Source organism: Lepisosteus platostomus, chromosome 10 (genome assembly GCF_059453375.1).
Source record: "Lepisosteus platostomus isolate fLepPlt1 chromosome 10, fLepPlt1.hap1, whole genome shotgun sequence".
NCBI lineage: Eukaryota > Metazoa > Chordata > Actinopteri > Semionotiformes > Lepisosteidae > Lepisosteus > Lepisosteus platostomus.
Genome location: NC_142620.1, coordinates 2,729,710 through 2,748,689, shown reverse-complemented (window position 1 = coordinate 2,748,689; position 18,980 = coordinate 2,729,710). Strand labels below are relative to the sequence as shown.

At 46.0% G+C, this 18,980-nt stretch overlaps 2 protein-coding genes across 18 annotated transcripts in view; both read left to right on the top strand.

Annotated features, from left to right (window-relative positions):
• foxn3 (forkhead box N3) overlaps nt 1-6,619 on the top strand; it is a 77,612-nt gene extending 70,993 nt beyond the window's left edge. For all 11 annotated transcript variants that reach the window (XM_088647502.1, XM_088647507.1, XM_088647501.1 and 8 more), the window contains 2 exons: nt 459-567; nt 3,018-6,619. In XM_088647502.1, the coding sequence (XP_088503628.1) occupies nt 459-567; nt 3,018-3,498 (590 nt within the window). In that variant the 3' untranslated portion in view covers nt 3,499-6,619. The remainder of the gene's footprint in view (nt 1-458; nt 568-3,017) is intronic.
• An 8,975-nt stretch (nt 6,620-15,594) lies between these two features.
• ston2 (stonin 2) overlaps nt 15,595-18,980 on the top strand; it is a 28,294-nt gene continuing 24,908 nt past the window's right edge. For 3 of the 7 annotated variants that reach the window (XM_088647489.1, XM_088647498.1, XM_088647488.1), the window contains exon 1: nt 15,596-16,402. The gene's annotated coding sequence lies outside the window, so the exon portion shown is untranslated. Of the gene's footprint in view, nt 16,403-16,443; nt 18,971-18,980 lie in introns of those variants that run through there. The other 4 variants (XM_088647492.1, XM_088647493.1, XM_088647494.1 and 1 more) reach the window with 3 other exon arrangements.

The following is an 18,980-nucleotide window of genomic DNA, read 5'->3' as shown; positions in this document are numbered from 1 at the left end:
TTCTTACGTTCTTCTGTTGGTGGCCCTGGACGAGAGGGATGTGACCGAGTCTCCAGGTGAAGGTGTTTGAGAGTTTGGTGCCTCCACAGTGACAGGGATTCCTGAACCTCTATTGTGGCTTTGCAGTGAATCAAGACAGCAAGGTTAAATGCTGTTTGAGCCAAGTATCTGCTGTATTAAGGCATATTTGTAAGGTGACCTCCTTCCACGAGATGTTTTAAAAGCTGTGATGATGATATCCCTGCTGCGCGCGCCGCTGCTGGGACATTATTTTCCCAGGTGGGGAGAGGGTGTGAAGTAGTCAGGAAACGTTACTAACCGTCCCTCCTTCCTTTCCCCGAAGGGCCGATGTTTGCGACAGCGCGTGTAACCGTTGCGACCGGGAATCTGACGCTGGGAATGCTGACGCTGTCTTGTCCGTGGCCCGTGGGTGTGACTTGTTGTGTTGTTCCTCTCAGTCCCTCAGGGAGTGATCCAGAACGGAGCTCGGATGGGGAGTCAGGGGATATACCCGGGCATCAGACCACTGCCAATCAATCCGATAGGAAGCCGGACAGGAGCCGTGAGGCACGTGTATATCCATTCAGTCTTTTTGTTTTACCAGACATGGCCAGACTGTTTCGTACAGGACTCAGATATGATCTGAAGTTGCATTATGTTTATTATGTTACAGTATATGTTCAGTACTGGAAAAGGCTGCTCGGATCTTAAATTCTACTACAGCGCATGAGTATATCTCTCCTGTTTTAGTTTCTTGTGGATTCCGGAAAAAAGACTAAAGTACTGCTGCTCACCTTAAGGCCTGGTTTAGCTCTTGACTACACCAGTGAACTGCTGACTCCCCGCAGTCCCTCACATCAGTCGGGCTGCGGTCCAAGCCTTGGGTAGTGTGTGGAATGATCTCCCAGCCCATATCCGATCTTGCACATCAGTCTTTGCACTTTTAAATCCTAAACCCTAAGTACACTAGCTTCTGTGTTAAATATTCACATGTCTGATGTTTTTACTTTAGCATTGCTTTATTGTAGCATGTTTTTATATAAAGTCTCATGCAAGACGCCAAATGCAATTGCTGATCTTATGATGAGATGTGTATTTCAATTAATTAATTAAAAAGAGCAAAAAGAAAACCTTTTCTGCTGGAAATATGAGTTGGATAGAAGGCTGATAGAAGCCTACAGCAGCAGAGCACAGCTACAGAGTGCCTGTGTTACAATTAGTTATTTTTAATGAAAATAAAAATATATTTAAAACAGAGGACAGACTTAAACCATGTTTAAAAAAAACATTTAAAGAAATTATACTTCAATATACTTTCTATACTCTTGTGTAGAAATGTTCAAACACCGGGTGTAAGTTTATGTCATGTAAGTTTAGTAGTGCTTTTGTAAGTCTGAAAAAACATCAATACTTTCAGATTGTTACAGGAATGGCTTTGGAACATTCTGTATCTATTATGTGTCTGTCAAGTTCCAGGCTAGTGTATGTCCACGTTATTCTTTAAAACCACCAGAAATCTTGCATGTTTGATGCAAATTCAAATTTTAAAGATAATCAAATAGTAATATTCAGTGTATGGCTCTACGTAAACTAGTTTCACTGTATGTTGGTGAGTAAAATATTAATAAATCTAGGTCACTGTAATAGGAGTTACAGTATGAGCACAATATTAATACACCACTGTTAGCACCAGAAAAAGAATTATAGATTTTGTTTAACAAACTCTGTGCTACATATGCAAAAACAGGCAACAAACAGCTTTTCAGAGCAAACTAAACAGATAGTATCGTATCCACACAGTGCTGCAGAGCAGTTGCTGTACTGCCAGTGTGTTTTCACAGTGGAAGCAGGAGAATGAGGCTTGCTGTGTAAAACAGATCGTATGTCATCTGAACACTGCTCTTGTTCTTCAGGATTTGAGGTTGGTAGTTTTAGTTTTCCTAAGTATTGTTACTGTTCCTTGCCATGCCAGAGTTGTCCTCGGCTGCTGGATTTGCAGCCTGTCCTGAAAGTTTACAGACTGACTAGAGGCTAGAGTCGGGCCGGGCCGGGCCGGGCCGGAGCTGCGCGCTGGCTCGTCCTGTGGCCCACAGCCCGTCTGGAGAGAGATCGGAGCTCATCTCGTCCCTGCGCCATAGACCTGTTTATGTAAAGAAAGGTGCTCCAGATCTCCCCCGCCACTCTTGGTCTGCTCTTATCCCTGTGGATCTGTGCCCTGATCGTGTAATTAAGAGGATTTGCCCAGAGTGTAAGTTGGCCTCACCACGGCCCTGAGCGCGTGTGCCCACACAGGCCTGGCGCCCGCCAGGTTCCCAGAGCTGCATTTCGAGACTCGCGCAGCACAGAAAAGAAGCCGGCGGTTCTTGTAGCGCCGAGGAACGCCTGTTGTACTTGACTTGCCGTCCTTTCATCTCGTATCCTCTCTTCCACGGCGTGCCTCCCTGCAGAGAATGGACGTCAGCAGTGTGAAGATGGGGTCACGCTCGACCACTGATCTTCGGGCCACAGCAACACATTGATGAAACAGGGGAATGTGTAGTGTGGACATACGGATTTGCACATCCCTGGATTTTTCCTGAGATACCAGTAATTTATTGCCAGATCCAGCCAAATGCTGTCTCCTGTGAAGCATTTAGTACCCTCTAATGACAGCTCCTGCAGTGAGAAACCATCTAAAAGTAAATGTACCCTGTTCACGCAGAAGTGAATGACACTGCATTTAGGTATTAATTATTGAGTATAATTTTCTTTGCATGCTGTGCATTGGCCATAATTCATGAGGTATTAATGCAGGAACTAGACGTGCTGTGAAAAGCTTTGGGGTTTATTTTTCCAAGCTTGGCGAGGATCATGCTCATGACAGATCTCCAGACAAGAACCACCTCTGCCCCGGTCAGGTTGTGATCTGTGTACGGTCAAGAGCGAGTTGTCTGGACTGCCGGGTGTGTTGGGCAGGGCTGAGGTGTGGGAAGCGCTCTGGGCGGATCAGTGACCCCGTCCTCCCTCTCGTCCAGCAGGGCCTTCCTGGGCGGCTGCCGGGTGCGCAGCGACAGCGAGCCGTCCTGCGGCTCCCCGGTCGTGAGCAGCGACCCGAAAGAGGATCACAACTACAGCAGCGCCAAATCCGCGCTCCGCCGCAGCGCCTCCCCCGCCGGCAGCTCCGCCGCCGCCGCGGCCGACAGCCCCAGCGAGCCCGAGGCCGAGGACGAGGACAGGAGGCCGGCCCGCCGGGAGAGCCGGGACGCGCTGGCCGACGCCGGCGGCCTGGCCCCGCACAAGAAAAGGCAACACTTGGCGAAAGCCAAACAGAAAGTTTCGGCCGACACGCTGCCCTTGAAAAAGCGGCGCACGGAGAAGCCGCCGGAGAGCGACGACGAGGAGATGAAGGAGGCGGCGGGCTCTCTCTTGCACTTAGCAGGGGTCCGGGCGTGTTTGAACAACATCACCAACCGGACGGCAAAAGGACAAAAAGAGCAGAAAGAGTCTATGAAAAATTAAGACTGAAAACATCAGTTTTAATAGAATTTACAGTTTTTTTGTTTTTTTTTCCAAGACATCAGGTGAATTCTAATGATTTGTGGCAATATCAACAATCACTTTGTTTTCCTATCCTTTATAGATACTGTTTTTTGAGGGTTGTTTTTTTGTTGTTTTGTTTAAAGGAGATTAAAGCCATAGCAAAACGTTTTCTGATGCTCAGCTAATGTTTAGGAACACATTTTTGTCGACTGAATAGAGAAGGAAAAACATAATACAATTCCGCCAAACTCAAGTCAGGTTTCTTCGATTGGCAAAACACGAAAGGTGGAGCAAAAAAAAAACCCAACAACAACACCGCAACATTAGTGTGAAAGAGGAAGAAAAAAAACCTCTAACAATCTCCCCTGTATGTAATGCATCCAAGAGTCCAGCTGGCGTGGAGGGGAGCTGAGCCACCTCAGTGTGCTGCTGCTGGGAAGAACGTGTGTGTGTGGTCTTGGGCTTTGCAGATATTTCTGGGTTGAAGTATTTGCAGGCAGCCCTATAGCAAGTGTCTTTCTGTGAGACACTTGGATAAGGTGGTGCCCAAGACAAGCCCTTGGTTAACCAGCAATGACAATTGCACTTAACTTTAGACTGTGTTGTCTCTGTGGCGGCTGTGCTCTGGCTACTAATCGAGGCTAATCACAGTCGTACACGCCAAGGCAGAAAGACATGGAGATGTGAAGAAAAATATTTGGATGCTGGTTACTGGTATTAACGTCAACCACTGAACTCAGTCTTCTATAAATAAAAGAAAATAATTTTAAAAGCCATAAGCCTGATATGCCGGAGCAGTGTGTGCAAAAAAAAATAATAATAATAATTGAAATGTCTTCGAAACTGCCTCTGTTATTTTTCTAAGCAATTGAATTAATTACGTGATATAAAATAGTGATACTCCTCCGTGGAACAGTAACAGCAAATACCCTTCATGGGATAAAAGATGCTACAAAACCTGCCAATAGTATTATGACGACAAAAAATATTTAAATGACTGTGGAGTTTTTATTTTCATTTTTTTGTTTGTTTTCTTTTCCTACCCTCACAATCAAATAAGCAATTTCATCCAGTCAGGATAACACTGTATAAAGGTGACAATAGAATTTTTTTCTTTTCTCTTGATTAAACCAATGTAGCCAGCAGGATTTTTCCAAATCGTGTTGCATGGGTTCTGTAAACAAAAAGAAACTGTTTTTTTATTCAAAGTTCATGTAAGGTAAATAATGTATTTAGCATGGAGCATGAATTATTTTCATATAAATCTAGATCCTAGAGAAAAGGCTATGCCTCTAATTTTAATGCCCATAGGCCTAGGTTTATTTTTGTTGTCTTTTCCTATTTTTGTTTTGAAGCAGGCTTTTAAAGTTAAACCTTCTTCAGGGACAAACATAGACTGTTGGGAACTCGTTCTCTGCAATATGACGAATTCACATTTCGGGTAGGGCTCGAGTGATTGAAATATACTGCCTTGTCTGCACGTTCTACCCACTTCTGCTTATCAAATGAGTAATGTTAAAATGTCTTGGGATTCTGGTCTGTAAATGTTATAGCTCGCCTGTTCATGGAGAAGTTAGTAGTGAGTGTACACCCCTTCCCCTCTCATGCCTGCCTTGCACAAGATGCACAAGATTTGGTGTTTGGCAAATATTTCAGGTTATAATCTTCATGTCACAAATTAATTTCACACTGCCTTCTTTTATTTTCATTCTTCCTTTGTTTGGTTTGTACATTTTCTTGTGACCTGTCTTCTGCCAGTATTCAGGTTAAAGTGTCAGTATTATTGTTGAACAATTAGAAAAAAATCATGTTTTTAAATACCTACATTAGAAAATCCAGCTAGATTAGCTCACCAGATTTTACTGAGCTATTAAATCCAGGATATTGTTGATTACAAGGTTCAGTGCCAAAGCCAGTTGCATGTTTTTTAATTAAAAATAGGATGTAGTCGACCTGGAGGTGAACCTTATTAATTTCTCATTTTGTCTTGTTAGCTGTGAACTACCCCTGTGCTGAGAAACACAAACACTACACTGCCCATTCAAGAAGATTAATATTTTTGATAGGAAAAAAACTGTGATCAAGGCATATTAATCCTGCAATAGTTACACTAATATCACTCAATGTTTTTCACCGCAGGCATTATGCCTGGGTGATATTTAGCTCAATGTATCATTTCCCTTTGCTGCCCACTAATCATGACAATAACGTTCTGCACTCCATCCAGATTATTTGCTTGGAATTGCTAAATCTATATCTGCCCTGCAAATAATCTCACTGGAGAATTTCCAGCAGTATTGCTTTCCCATTGTAATCAGTTTGCATAGATTCGCCTCTTCCTAGGAAGGTCGCTTGTCATCCGCCGATGGCACCATTGCAATAGAGGACGTTCCTAAGAATTCAGGGAGGACTGAAAGGAAACCTGAATATTGATTGTTTTAGGTGGGAAGAGGGCTCATTGCACGATTCTTAAAATGCTGTTTGAGAGACGCCCCCCCCCCATATCCACTAGTGAGAGAAAAAACGTCCTGCAGGTGGAATTCGACTGCCCTCTGGTTGCAGGCTCTTGCCTTGATGCCCACACTCACTACATAACCAATCCCTTAGTTTCCTGTGGAAGTGTTGATTGGGAATGGGCGAGAAACGTAGAAGAGAAAATTAGTGAACACGCAATGTTTATGTGAGTCAAAACAAGTTATAGTGGCCAAAGGCCACTTTTTTTGTTGTGTTTATTTTGAGATGTGAACTGCCATTTTGTTTATTGTTTCAAATGAGCTCCTGAGGAGGAGAAGAAGCTAAAGATCTGGGTAATTTCTTTTGTTTTTGTTTAGAAATGCGCAGTCTTGAGGGCATGTGCACTTGGCCAACTTTCGAGATAAGTTTGAAATAAGAAACTGTCAATATGGAGGCATTCTTGCATTCTATATTTCCTTGATGTGTAATCATATTGCCAAAGACAAAACTATTTCATCAATTAATGTAAATATCACTTTGTCCATTACTATGACAAACCTTTTTTGTTTTTTTTTCTGAAACCTACCATAAAGTTTCTGTGATGTATTGTCTTCCAGTTGCAATAAAAAAAATAAGAGTTGCATAAGGTGAAAAGTGACTTTTTCATTTGATGGAATTATTTTTTTAAGAACTATATTAATTCTAACATGTTTATTAATTTAAAAATTTAAACATTAAACACTTTCATATTCGTTCCAGAGCTCTGAGTCTTGGTGCGTTTTAATTGACGGTTTGCTGTGATGTCCTGTACGAGCTGAAGAGCTGGGCTGAGATGCGTCTGTGGAGGCTCTGCCCTGTGGAAGAGTCATCCCAAGAAGGAAGCCTTTCAGAGCTGCTGCTTTATGCACAGGGTCGTGGGACTATGGAGCGTGCGTTCTGTGTCTTTATACTCTTTCCCAACCATGTTGACTCCAGAGCCATGGCTTCTTTCAGGAACTGGCTGGAGGAGCCGAATTCCCTCCTCTCATGTGTAAAAGTGTCAGGTTATCCCCCTGTCCTCGCCAAGACCTTCTCCACCTGGTGCTGACCTGTGTGAAGAGGGGGGAAGGGGAAATAGCCATTTCATTCTCTTAACAGTAAGATCCCAAACCTAGAAAAATGAGGTTCACTCTGCTTGTAATCCTAGAACCAATATTTAAAATGTTGAAAGAGTGGACAAAGTCTAACAGAAGTCTCTTAAGTGAATTGAAGACACGCGGAGGTGCGGTGACCTGGGGGGCTTCTGGGAAGGCGGGGGTTGTGTCTGTATAGCTGCTGTGGAAGTGTGGTCTTCCTCTGTACTGGGCTCTGCATCTGGCGCCTGGCGACCACAGAGGGGAACTGGGACAGGCGCTTCCTAGGAAAACACACTCGCTTGGGTCTCCCCTTACCGTCTGTGTCCAGAGGTGCTGCCATGGTGGTGAATTTTGAGAACCCCAGCTCCCCCCAGCAGATGATGGCCAAGTGCGCAGTGATGTCAAAATTGAGCTTTTGCTGGCGAAGTGCCCAATATTGGCAAAGTGCATTCCATAAGTCTGAAAGATAGTGTATGCAGGATTGATAAAAAGAAAGCTTGTTCCTTTATTCCACAATAAAGCAAATGTTTTCTTCCTTTAATTTTGCAGTTATAAACTATTACATTTTTAACACTCTAGAACAGTACTGTGGCCACAGATCTTTCCTATAAGGTGTGTACCAGGCACTTCTCGGTTTAAATTGTTAATCTTATGAAAGCTAGATTTACATCAAAACAAAACCACCTGAGTGTTGGGTGCTCCTTTAAACCAGAACGCCATTCAGAGCACCGTGTGTACCCCTTTATAATTCATTGTTGCCGTTTAAAAGCCATGTGCAGACAGAAACACATTTATAATTAAAGGCTGATCGTCTTAATCATAGGCCACTGCGTTTCAGAGTTGTGCTACCACACCCATGGCTAACTCTGTTGCCATGCAACCACAGTAAAGGGAAGGACAGAAATGTTCAGATTTTGCGATACACAGTGCAGGCTCAAGCAGAAACCTGTGTCTGGAGCAGCGGACAGCTAAGGTGTAGTAGAAAGAACCGAGTTCATCTGTTCGATGTCACCTGAGGCCTTTTCTCAGGTGGGCTTGTTTCAGGGTGGCTTAGAGGCCTTAAGGAGGCCTGTTGTTGTTGTTATTATATGAAATTAATGTTGTACACCAGCCCTGATATACATGATTGCTGATGTGGATCCTGATGCTGATATTGAATATGGTCTCTGTGGGATTTGGACTGATGGCAGCTAATTTGCTATATTCATGTTTTATGTTATGAAAGGAAATGAACAAGGATTGTTAATGAAAAACAACAGATCATGGCTTCCTGCAATGACTACAAACAGCATGTTTAGCTATTCTATATGTTAACAGTAACCAGCACCTCTCCTCCTTAAAGGTCTGTCTGAAAGACTTAGTATTACAGCAGCTACCCGAGAGTCTTGGCTCTGTCCTAAAATAGTGCTGCACTGTTTTTAAATGTTGCTGGAAGTTTCAGATTTTACCTTTCTCCTGTTGTCCTCGGATGTCCAAGTGCTCCTTGAACTGGCACCGCTGTATACTGTGCGTCACTAAAAAGACCTCAGCAACTCGGACACGCTGTGTCCTCACAGGGCCCTTGCTCTGGGAGAGCTGCAGAGCACATGGTTTTATAGGGCATTTCTAGGTGATGTCATTGTGTGAGGGCTATGAATGACTTTGGCCAGTTAGTCATGTGTCTTGCCCAGCAGGTGTGCACTAATGTGCCCAGCAGTACAATTCAATGACGTCACAGTGCTTCTCATTCAGAACAGAGGTCAGTGTTGGACGCGAGGTGTCACACTGACTGCTGCACCTGGCCTGTGATGTCACTGCTGTGTGAATTTGTCACAGGCCTGCCTCCTGTGGGGTTATGTGCAGAACTGAGAAAGTTTTAAGTGCCCTGTGAGGGATCTGAGGTGCAGTGCAGGATCTGTATATCTAACACAACACAATTGTACACATTTATTGTTTTCCAAAAATAACGCATTCTCTTATAATTAGTTGTTCATTTGCTATCCTGACAACATAAATAATTATCATCACAGTTTTTTTAGCTGATAAGCAGGTGTTCTGCATTGCCTTACGTGGACAAGGGAGCTTGTACAAGGTCACCCAGACTTTCTGCCTATGGCTGAGGCTCTGAGAGGTTTTCAGAAAGCAACCCCAATACTTCAGGGTCATTAAGCAGAAAACAGGATGGTGTTGTTTCTGGAGGAATCGGATGTGAATTTCAATGACCAGCAGTGCTCATGGCGGTGAAGTGATTTTGCTCATTCGGTCTCTCTGTTGAAAGGAGTAGCTTGAAATTGCAAGAGAACTCTTGTCTGACAAGCTGGTGAAGGTTTTGTCTTTCCTCTAGGACCCGACCTTCCAGTCCAAAGCCCCCGTCTGGTGGCCAGGGACACTGGGCAGCCCTTCGGATGAGTTAAACTGAGGCCCTGTCTGCTTGGTCCTTGAAGATCCTCTGACACAGTTCACAGGAGCAGGGGTCGAACCCCAGTGTCCTGGCTGAAATCCACTCTGGGCTTCTCCAGTCTGGCGTCCCAGAAGTCCCCCTTTAATTCATCGGGTGCAGCAGATTCTCAGATGTTCACTCCTCCGCCCTGTGGGCTGTGTGGTGGGTCTGTCGCACCTCACTGAAGCAGATCCCCTCCGGTGTGTCCAGCTCTTCGGAATCCTTCCAGGTGAACTGCTCTGTCTCAATGCAATGAATCGATGCTGCCGTTAATGTATAAGGAGTTGTCTTTTACACTAGCGCATGAGAAAACTGAGACTTGTTCATCAAGAGAATGTTCTGCTGAGAAGAGTGTGGAAAAATCTCAGATCATTCTCTTTGCTGGAATGCCGGTGCAGGTTTTCAATACGCTGGTCTTCAGAGAAGGGCTGAAGTGGCCAAAAAATGTAATAATTGTATGGTAAAATGTTTTGATTTCCTTTGAAACAAGTATGAGAAAGTAAAAACATACAATATTATTTATTATGAACTGCTAAAAAACAAGATTGAAAAACAGTTGTCCCATTAAATATTTTCCACTACTATTATAAAAACTACTATTCAGATGCAAAATCAGAGGAGAGCTAGGAGAGCTTTTGTTGTGAAAAACCGCCATTTTGGTTTCAAACAGAATGATGTGCAAACTTTTATCTGCCTCTTTGTTCCAAAACATCCTCCAGTTCTCCTGACCACTTTCAATGCCTGTGTTGTGCAACGAATTCAGATTTCCTCAGGATGCCAGAGCAGTTTCACAAGAGTGGCTTTGCTAGTTTTGGTGCTGACCCCCGGTTACCTGGGTAACAAACAGAGGTGCCTATCGTGGTTTTACATCTGATAAAAAGGCCAGCCTTCAGTTTCTTTTTGTTGAATTTCTTCTCGTTATTGTGGCGTTCGGCGCAAGGACCTGAGGTCTCAGGAGGGCTCCGCAGGGGCCAGAGTGTAAAAACTGCATACCAAGTCTCAAACACGATCGAAAATATTTTGCTGTTGCAAGTTCTGATTGCTTCACTTCGCCTCGAGGAGACACGTCTGCAACTGTTCCAGAGTGTCAGTCTTCAGTGTCGCTGAAACAAGTGGTAATGCATGCGGGAGAGCCGTGCTGAAATTGAAAAGGCACACACACTGTTGAAATCGATCTAGGGGCACCCTTTTCTTTCAGCACAGTCCCAGGATGAGAGGCACACACACTGCAGCGTTTCGGTGAAATCTCCGCATTGTAGTCAACACTATGATTTACATCTGGACAGAGCAGAGGGTTTTAGGGATGAGCATTTGTGTCGCGACTGTGCAGAGCACACCATGATTTCAGCTCCCGAATATCCTTCCTGTGGAGCCCGTTAACAACCAGATCCGTTGGCTACAATTAAGAAACCTCATCATGATACTTTTATGCCCATTCTTATTTGAATGACATCCATGTGTTGAGTGTTATTTGTAAACAGGAAGTCCATACTGTGAAAACAAAAAGAATTCCTCTATAACATTATATTATTAAAAAAATGGGGCCTGGGTATTTAATATTTCTACTGCTCTGTGACTTCTGAAGTGCCTTTCCCAGTTGAATACCTGTAGGTCAGGTGCGCTGGGCTGCAGGTTCACCTCCTAGATGTCTGCTCCTCTCTCCAGTGCTACTTCACGGCCCCTCGACATCTGGGACCACCAGCACTTTCACAGACACGGGGGCTCTGTCCGGGACCTCCTGGGGTCAGGGAGAGGGGAAGAGGCCCTGGAGCTGCTGCTGGACGAGCTGTGAAGGTGTGAGTGGGCTGAAACCCATGCCTGCTTCTGTACCCCTCTGATCTGATGATCTCGGTTCAGCTATTTCCTCAGCGCAACCGGGGTATCGGCTTCAACAGGGCGGGGCAGCTCGACTCCCAACCCCTTCTGTGGAAGGAAATGGCTCCTGCTCTCAGATTTAAATGCACTTCCACATCGTTTCCACTGGTGCCCTCTGAAAAGAAGCAGGGGACTTCTGGCCACCCATGAGGGCCGAACCTGCAATCTTGGCTTTATTAGTGCCACACCCTAACCAGCTGAGCTCACTGGACACCTAGGAAGTTGGAGGCACTCAGGCCCGTCCTGTTGCTATATACAGTAACAACAACCACATCCAAGGCCACAGTTCCATAGGCTCCCACATTACTGGAATTGAAATATCTGTTTTCCCATGGACTAGAGTTGACAGGAAACGTGTTTCTTTTGCACACACCGTACTTGCAAGCGGTAAAGGGAAATACTGGAACTGGCCTGATCTGACGGCGTGCTCTCGACTGCTGTGGGGAAGGGAGGCAGTGGGTTTCGCAGTGCAAACGCAGGTACAGTACCACGCCTTCCCCTTCCTTCCTCGCGCCCGGGAACCAGAGCCCTTCACTCTGCCCATGACGTCTCCCACACGCTGTAACAGCGCCTTCTGCTGTCGCCCTCCTTGCCCCACTACAAATGAGCCTGCAGTGAAATTAATGTTCTGGAACTGCACTGCTAACTGCAGGTACACCGTTGCTTTTCTCTGTTCTAATGCCCTTGATCTTTCATTACACTGCAGGTCCACCTCCTGCACCTGAAGAAACATGTTGCACTGAAGAGCAAGATGGAGAAGAGAGCTCCCCTGTTCACTCCACTTTAATAACACATCCCTTTCTCCTGGCTGTGAAAGGGATCCGGATATAGATCCCACACCTCACTGAGACAGATTTGGAAGCTGATTTTTTACCAGCCTGCTTCTTGATAGGTAAGCAATAAACACTTAGGAGAGGAATAGTTCGATATCAATGAAACATGAATGAATCAATAAGTAGGATGAGAGAGATTTTCAAACAACGCCTTTGCTCTCAGTCTACAAAATGTTGGCTTTGTAAATGTTTGCACTTCCTTTGTAAGATATTTTTTTTTTGCCTTCAGCTGTGCGGCAATGTTAAAGTTTGGATCAGTACTACATGCTATCAGTAAAATGCAAAATAAACCAAAAAGGAGCACTAAGATCATCTGCAATGATATAATTTTTCAAATATCAATAGGCCTAGGGGGAGCCCTTTCCCGGAAAACTGGGAGGGCCCATGAGGAATTGCGAGTCCTCTCTGAAGATGCCACCTCTCAGCTCAGCCATGGTGACTGGAAACTCCAGGCACTCTGCCACTGAAATTGAACGCAGAGCTCTGCCATCTCTGTGTCGACGTGACTTCTGTAACTCAACACGTGCTCCAGCAGTATCTGTGTGTGTGTCTGTGTGAGTGAGTGAGTGAGTGTGTGTGTGTGTCTGTATGAGTGTATCTGTGAGTGAGTGTGTGTGTGTGTGAGTGTATCTGTGAATGAGTGAGTGTGTGTGTGTGTATAGCTGTGAGTGAGTGTGCTTCAAACACTCGATTCAGGGGGAAGAGGGCAAAAAGTAAACACTCTGCTATTGATCACTTTCAGAGCCAAGTAGTAATCAGGCTGGAGCTATTAGCCCCGTTTCTGCAGCCTCGCCACCTGTGGAAAAAGAGACCCAATTGATTTGCAGTGAATTAATTGAGAACTTATTTAGAGGATTAATGTGACTTGGCAGACAGCTGCAATTACACTTATCCTGGGTGCAATTATAGTACCAGGACGTACGACCTGTTTACAAAGTGGCTCTGTAGCTCCTGAAGTGCATTACATGGTGGGGCTGCTGCCAGTGAGTACGCACTATCTTCTACAGGAGCGAACTCAAGTGGCATGAAGATACTGTAAAGACGGTGCTGTGCTCATGCCCTGTGTGCGATAGCACACTTCACTCACCTGGTTATCAGTTTTTCCATTTCAATATCTGTGTTCACAACTGCTTTTTAACTGGAACTTGAATAGAACCTCAGACTTCAGTGTGTGGAACAACATGCATTCCTAAGATGCTAGGACAGCCTCCATAAGAGTTTACAGAGGAGATCGAATAATACATATTCCCCTTAACAGCCCATGAATGGAGTCTCCAGTATGATTTTAGTAACCCTCTTCTTTCAACCTCATGGACAGCAGAAGGAAATAAGGATTTGTTGCTAATTATTAATTATTGCTGCAAAGGAACAAGTTACACAAAAAAGGTGAGCAAGGCAGCCGGAACGTTGTGTTTCTTTTCAGCATGGAATAAACCTTTACTTGTACAATTGCAGTTGCTGGTTTGCCATGTTCAGTTGGTTACCAATGAGAACGGTAACTAACGGGAGGAGGCCGTCCAGCCCTTGTTAGTAGCTACTGTAACTGTTCTGACCTCATCCAGCCATCTCCTGAAGGAAGCCTGGATACTGGCTTCAACTTCATGGCTGCTTGTTCCATGCTCCCACAACCCTTCTTGTAAAACAATGTTAATCTTGTTCTTACTTTTATTCCATGTAGTTTCCACTGGTGTCCTCAAATTGATTCTGATAGGCCATAGGATTCAACTGCGTCACTGACTTTGAGAATTTTGAATAACTTAAATCTGGTTTCCTCGTAGTCTTCTTCCCTCAAGACTAAAGAAGCTCGGTCCTTTCAGCAACGTTTCTTTAAACTCACAGTGTAGCTGGTTGCTCTTGTTCAGACTGATTACAAAGATGGAATATCTTTCTCCTCTCCTGATGGTTAAAACTACACAAAAAAAACAGGCATTTTATTCTTTGACCCAATTTGTGATTCTGTTAAAAACAACCGTATAAAACTGTAGAACAATATGACGACCTGAGGTAACCGTGTAGCAAGGCATTAATAATGGATAACGGATTTTAGGCCATAGAGTACCACAAGATAATGAACCGTCTGTGACCTAAAGTAGTGTTTGCAGAAATCCCTCTCTGGTAGAAGAAATGCGCACACTAAAATCTTCAGGCAGTACAGATGGAAGTCGGACTTTTCAGCTGGCCGGTCTCTTCATGACGCAAAGCACAGGAATGCATGGAAAACAGACAGACTGTAGCGGGGCAAAGGAAAATCTCTGCACGCTAGAAATATGCTCCATTCCGAGAAGTGCCCTGGTTAAAATAAAGCACACAGGACAACTTTCCGAGCTTTGTGCCTCGGTGCACAATTTATTTCCAATTTTCCTACCGTTAAATGGATTTTGGGGGGGGGAATTTCCACTCCTTCCTCCCTCAAAACTCGCAAAAACTTTTTTTCCCCTCTAAGGAAAAAGCCTCGTTGAAAGACTACTAACCGTAGCCAGTCGCAGAAGCAGCGTGTCAGACTGAGCCCCGACTCCAGCAACAGCAAAAACACTACAAACACTTGATAGTCCTGTCATCTGCTGAGCACATGCAGGCACACGAGCCAGCTCTGAAACTTCTCATTAAAAACTGATTCCGCCAAAGAGGACACCTTGACTCTCGGAAAGAGAGCAACAGCGGCGCTTTTCCGTGCTCGCTTCGAAATAAACCGGGAATCGGACTACAGCCGTGGTTGTTCTGATTGGAAATATTTCCCCCAGTATGTTTTTAAATGCAGGGAGCGTGCAGACCGAATTCAGGGTGTACAGGAAACAACACAGTTCTGCAACACGGCAACCTCTTTGTAAACAAATACAACGGGCCAGAGGCCGACAAGCGAACAAGTCACAGCGACTCTCTTGGACCCAGCAGCGCGCTGCGACGCCACCTGGCGGTCGAGTCGGTTCTTTGCAGTGTTTCTGCCAGGGCTGGAAACGAAACAAATTCAATACCCGCACAAAATAACTTGAAACCAACCACAAATTCAGGTCACGACAAGAGCTTTTTTTTTTTTGGCTAATAAAATACCACCCATGCATGTGAGTTATTTCTCTAAAAATGTCATATCCAGCCCAAAAGTAAGCTTTGTAAATGATCGCTTTTCATTAAATATATAACGATGTAAAACCGCACAGAATATTTTTAGACATGATAGGAAACTGCGCAGCGGTTTTATTTCGGATAGCAAATGCAAGCTGCTTCGTTATAAGAACTCTTCTGCCACCTACTGATTTTTTATTATCTCGGCTTGGCAGGATCTGAAACTAGTAAAAAAACAAGATAATGTATTACTACACATTGCTCGTATATACAGTATTGCAGAACATCCGGCCCAGCGCTGTGTGAAAACTGAAAACTTTCTACTTGTCTCTCAGATTTGGTAAAGGAATAGGATGCATTTGTGTTTTTTGTTAAAATGTCGAGTTCATTCCGTCAAAAAAAACTTTTTTGATCAAGCGATTCTTTAAATTGAGTGAAAGAGGAACATGATTTCGTGTCAAGGTGAATATTTTGTTATTTTTGCTTACCCACATAGTGAATGCATGCAAGAAAAGAACCTAAAATGTCAACAGATGGCGCTGCAAATGCGACAAAGTGATTTCTGGACCCAACTTTTCGGCGACCACACGATAGGACTGTCCTGTAACCTCAAACAGCTCATGTAAAATCGGCAGGAGCAGTCCCTTGAGCCCACGGATCTCTAGGATAAAGCAAGCGATCGTTTGTTTAGAGTGCACGCCTTTTGTTTTTTTTTCGTTTTTCCCCCCTTCCGAAACGACAAAAGTTTTCCGCAACACAGAAAACCACGGCGCGCGACCAATCCCTGCCCCGCAGCCCTCGTGCCTGCCCACACGCACGCGCCGCGCTGCCCCGGGGGGCCCGTGGGCCGGAGCCGCCCCCCCCCCCCTCGTGAAGTGGTTCTGCTCCGTGACGCGAGGAGGTGAGCGGCTGGAGCCCCGAGCTGTCCTGCGTGTGGTGCCCCTGCCCGGCCAGTGCGCTGGGAGCTCTCATGCTGTAGCGCTGGAACTGCAGCAGTTCTTCACTCAGACGTAGGTGGCGGGGGATCACAGTACAGTACGTCCCCTGCTCGGCCGGCCGTGTGGGTCGCCCAGAGTTGGATCTGGGGCTGGCAGCGGTGAACGACAGAGGCGCGGTGGGCGTGCGTGGTAAGGGGTACCTGCGGTAACTTCAAATAAGATCACTTTTTGCTGTTCTGACGTGCCTTTAGGGTCCCGATTGCAGTTTACGCTCAGCCGTACAGTGCTGTCGTGTGGGTGTCGAGAGAAGAGATCCCCTTTTGAATTCTACAGCGTTTTGTTTTATGTACTCTGATAAACGAGGTTACGAGTTATGCATTTCGCAAGCCGAGCTGTGCATGAAAACGTGGTGTGCCGTGGGCTTCCTGCAGTCTGCTGTGTGTCGTGTCGCAGGTGGTTAAACTGCTTGTTAAACTGCACCCAGATCCGGCGTCTGTCGCTCACTGTTGACCGTCCAGTGTTGCTTTATGGCCGGTCAGGTGCGGCACATCATAACATTAAGGAAACAGCAGTGCAAAAGCGTGAGGGGTTGTAGCAGAAATGTTTGCTCCCTGTCGTGTTATCTACAGGATAGTCTTCTTCAGCGATATAAGCTCCGGCGTTCGCGTTACTGCGTGCGGTCTCTGGCGGTTTCCTTTTCCTCTGCGCTGCAGGGCTCCTTCTCGCGGATCGTTGTAAGTCTTGAGCTCTTCGAGTGGGTCACTGGGCAATTCCTGTCCCACGCACAGCCCGACGCACAGATATCTCGTGGGGAAGGTGAGGCGACTGAAGTCTCCAGCACCTGAGTTTCACGCAGCGAGACGGCTCCCTGCAAGCACCTCAGCTGTTCGAAATGCAGGACTGAAACAGACACGGGCTGTGCCTGACACTGGCTTGCGCAGCTGAGCTCGTCCTGTCCCGCTGGCTACCTCAGGAGGTCTGCTGCAGCGCACTGTACAGTTCGTGATGGGGGAATGGGCCTCACACATTGCAGTTCAGATACAAAGTCAAGGCAGCAGTGGAGAGGAGGGTCTAGTCGGATTTCTAGTGAGCCGCTCACTGACCCGAGTGTTGGCGGGCACCAGGGTGCTGGGCCCTGCAGCCCACTGGCGTATGCAGGGCTCTCCTGCTCTTGGTTTCGGGTGCATGCCCACCTGGTGTCCTCTTGTCCTCCGGTTTGTGTGCTGTGGTTAATTCGGAAGGTGTTTGCTGGGTGGGCTTTGTCGTCGCTGGAGCAGGGTTTCCCTTTCCAAGCTCGCTCGCTCTGGGGAGGCTAGTTTCACACTGCAGGCAGGCCACTGGCTTCCCAAACAGCACCTCGCCTCAGTGGGGCTGCCGGGCCTTCTCGGGTAGCGTCCACTCACGCCCGTCTCCCTGGGCTCTCGCACGGAGTGGGGCAGTCTGAGCCATACCCCTTGCTCAAGGGTCCTGCAGCTCAGCTCCATCACGTTTGAACCCACAACCCTCCAGTTACGAGTCCAGAGCCTCAACCACGTCTTCACACTGCTGCCTGTGCTCCAGAATGCAAAGGCATTCCACACGATCAAGAAAGCTGCGCAGAAGGTTGTCTTGTCATCCTGCTTCCTTCTTTCCAGTGTGTAATTAACCTCTACTTTTCAACTACATGTTCCCAATTCTTATCCTTCCATATACTGTATATGTACAGTATGTGGTCTCCAGTGGGGACAAGTCGGCGCCGAGCAGTAAGAACGCTCCGGATGTCGTGATGAAGCCCACGCTGAGTCAGTCTGTGATCTGATTGCAGAAGTATTGATGACCGCACTGGCACTCTGCTGACATTGGCTGTGGAAATTGTTCCATTTTAGACTTTAAAAAACTTGTGTTGTTGGCACAGCTAGTCGAGCAGTAGCTCTGAGCTTGTGTGCCCTGTCCAGCCTGTAACTGGTTACACCCGAAGAAGGCTCCACGGCCGAAACGCTGTGTTTTCTCTCTTCTCTCTTCAGCAGGGAATAAACCTTTACTTGTTCCTTTGCAGCCCCACCTGAACTACTTCAGACTGTAACAGACCTTCCGAAGTGTTTTCCTCTGACTGGAGCTTAAGCACTGCGTGGTGTCTGTAGAAGGTCTCTGATGTGGTGATAATGAGTGAAAGTCCTAATGTCCGTTTACACATCAGGACTTTGGCAGCGGTAGTGGAATGGTGTTAAAACAGCCAGTCCACGAAGCCTCCTGATGGTGGTCGTATACTGCAGCTTGCCTACTGGGCCAGACACACACAAGTGTGCTATTGATAAGAAATACTGTACACTTTAGGCCTTGAAAATTCCCATTCATTTCATTAACAAGGTACTGGCCCCTGAGCTTCAGAGCTAATGACTGGGAATACTGGGATACACGGTGGCCTGGACACTAGGAAATGGTCCAGACTGGAGCTCAGTAATAAAACCTCCGACACATGGCGGCTGTTCCTTCTTCTTCATATCTCACGGACATGGGTTTCAAACTGAGAACGGGGGGGGAACGTCTTTACACAGAGGGTGGTGGGGGTCTGGAACAGGCTCCCCAGCTATGTTGTTGAAGCCGTTAGCCTGGCTTCTTTCAAGAAACAGCTGCTTGAGATCCCTGGACTAATCAGGTACCTGCTGCTTCATGATCTGTATGGGTCGAGTGGCCTTGGCCTTCTGTCGTTTGTACCCGTTCTTCTGTTCCAGCGTTCACTGCCTCAGGCAACAGAGCAGGTCAGACCAAGCAGGACAGGTCAGTAAAA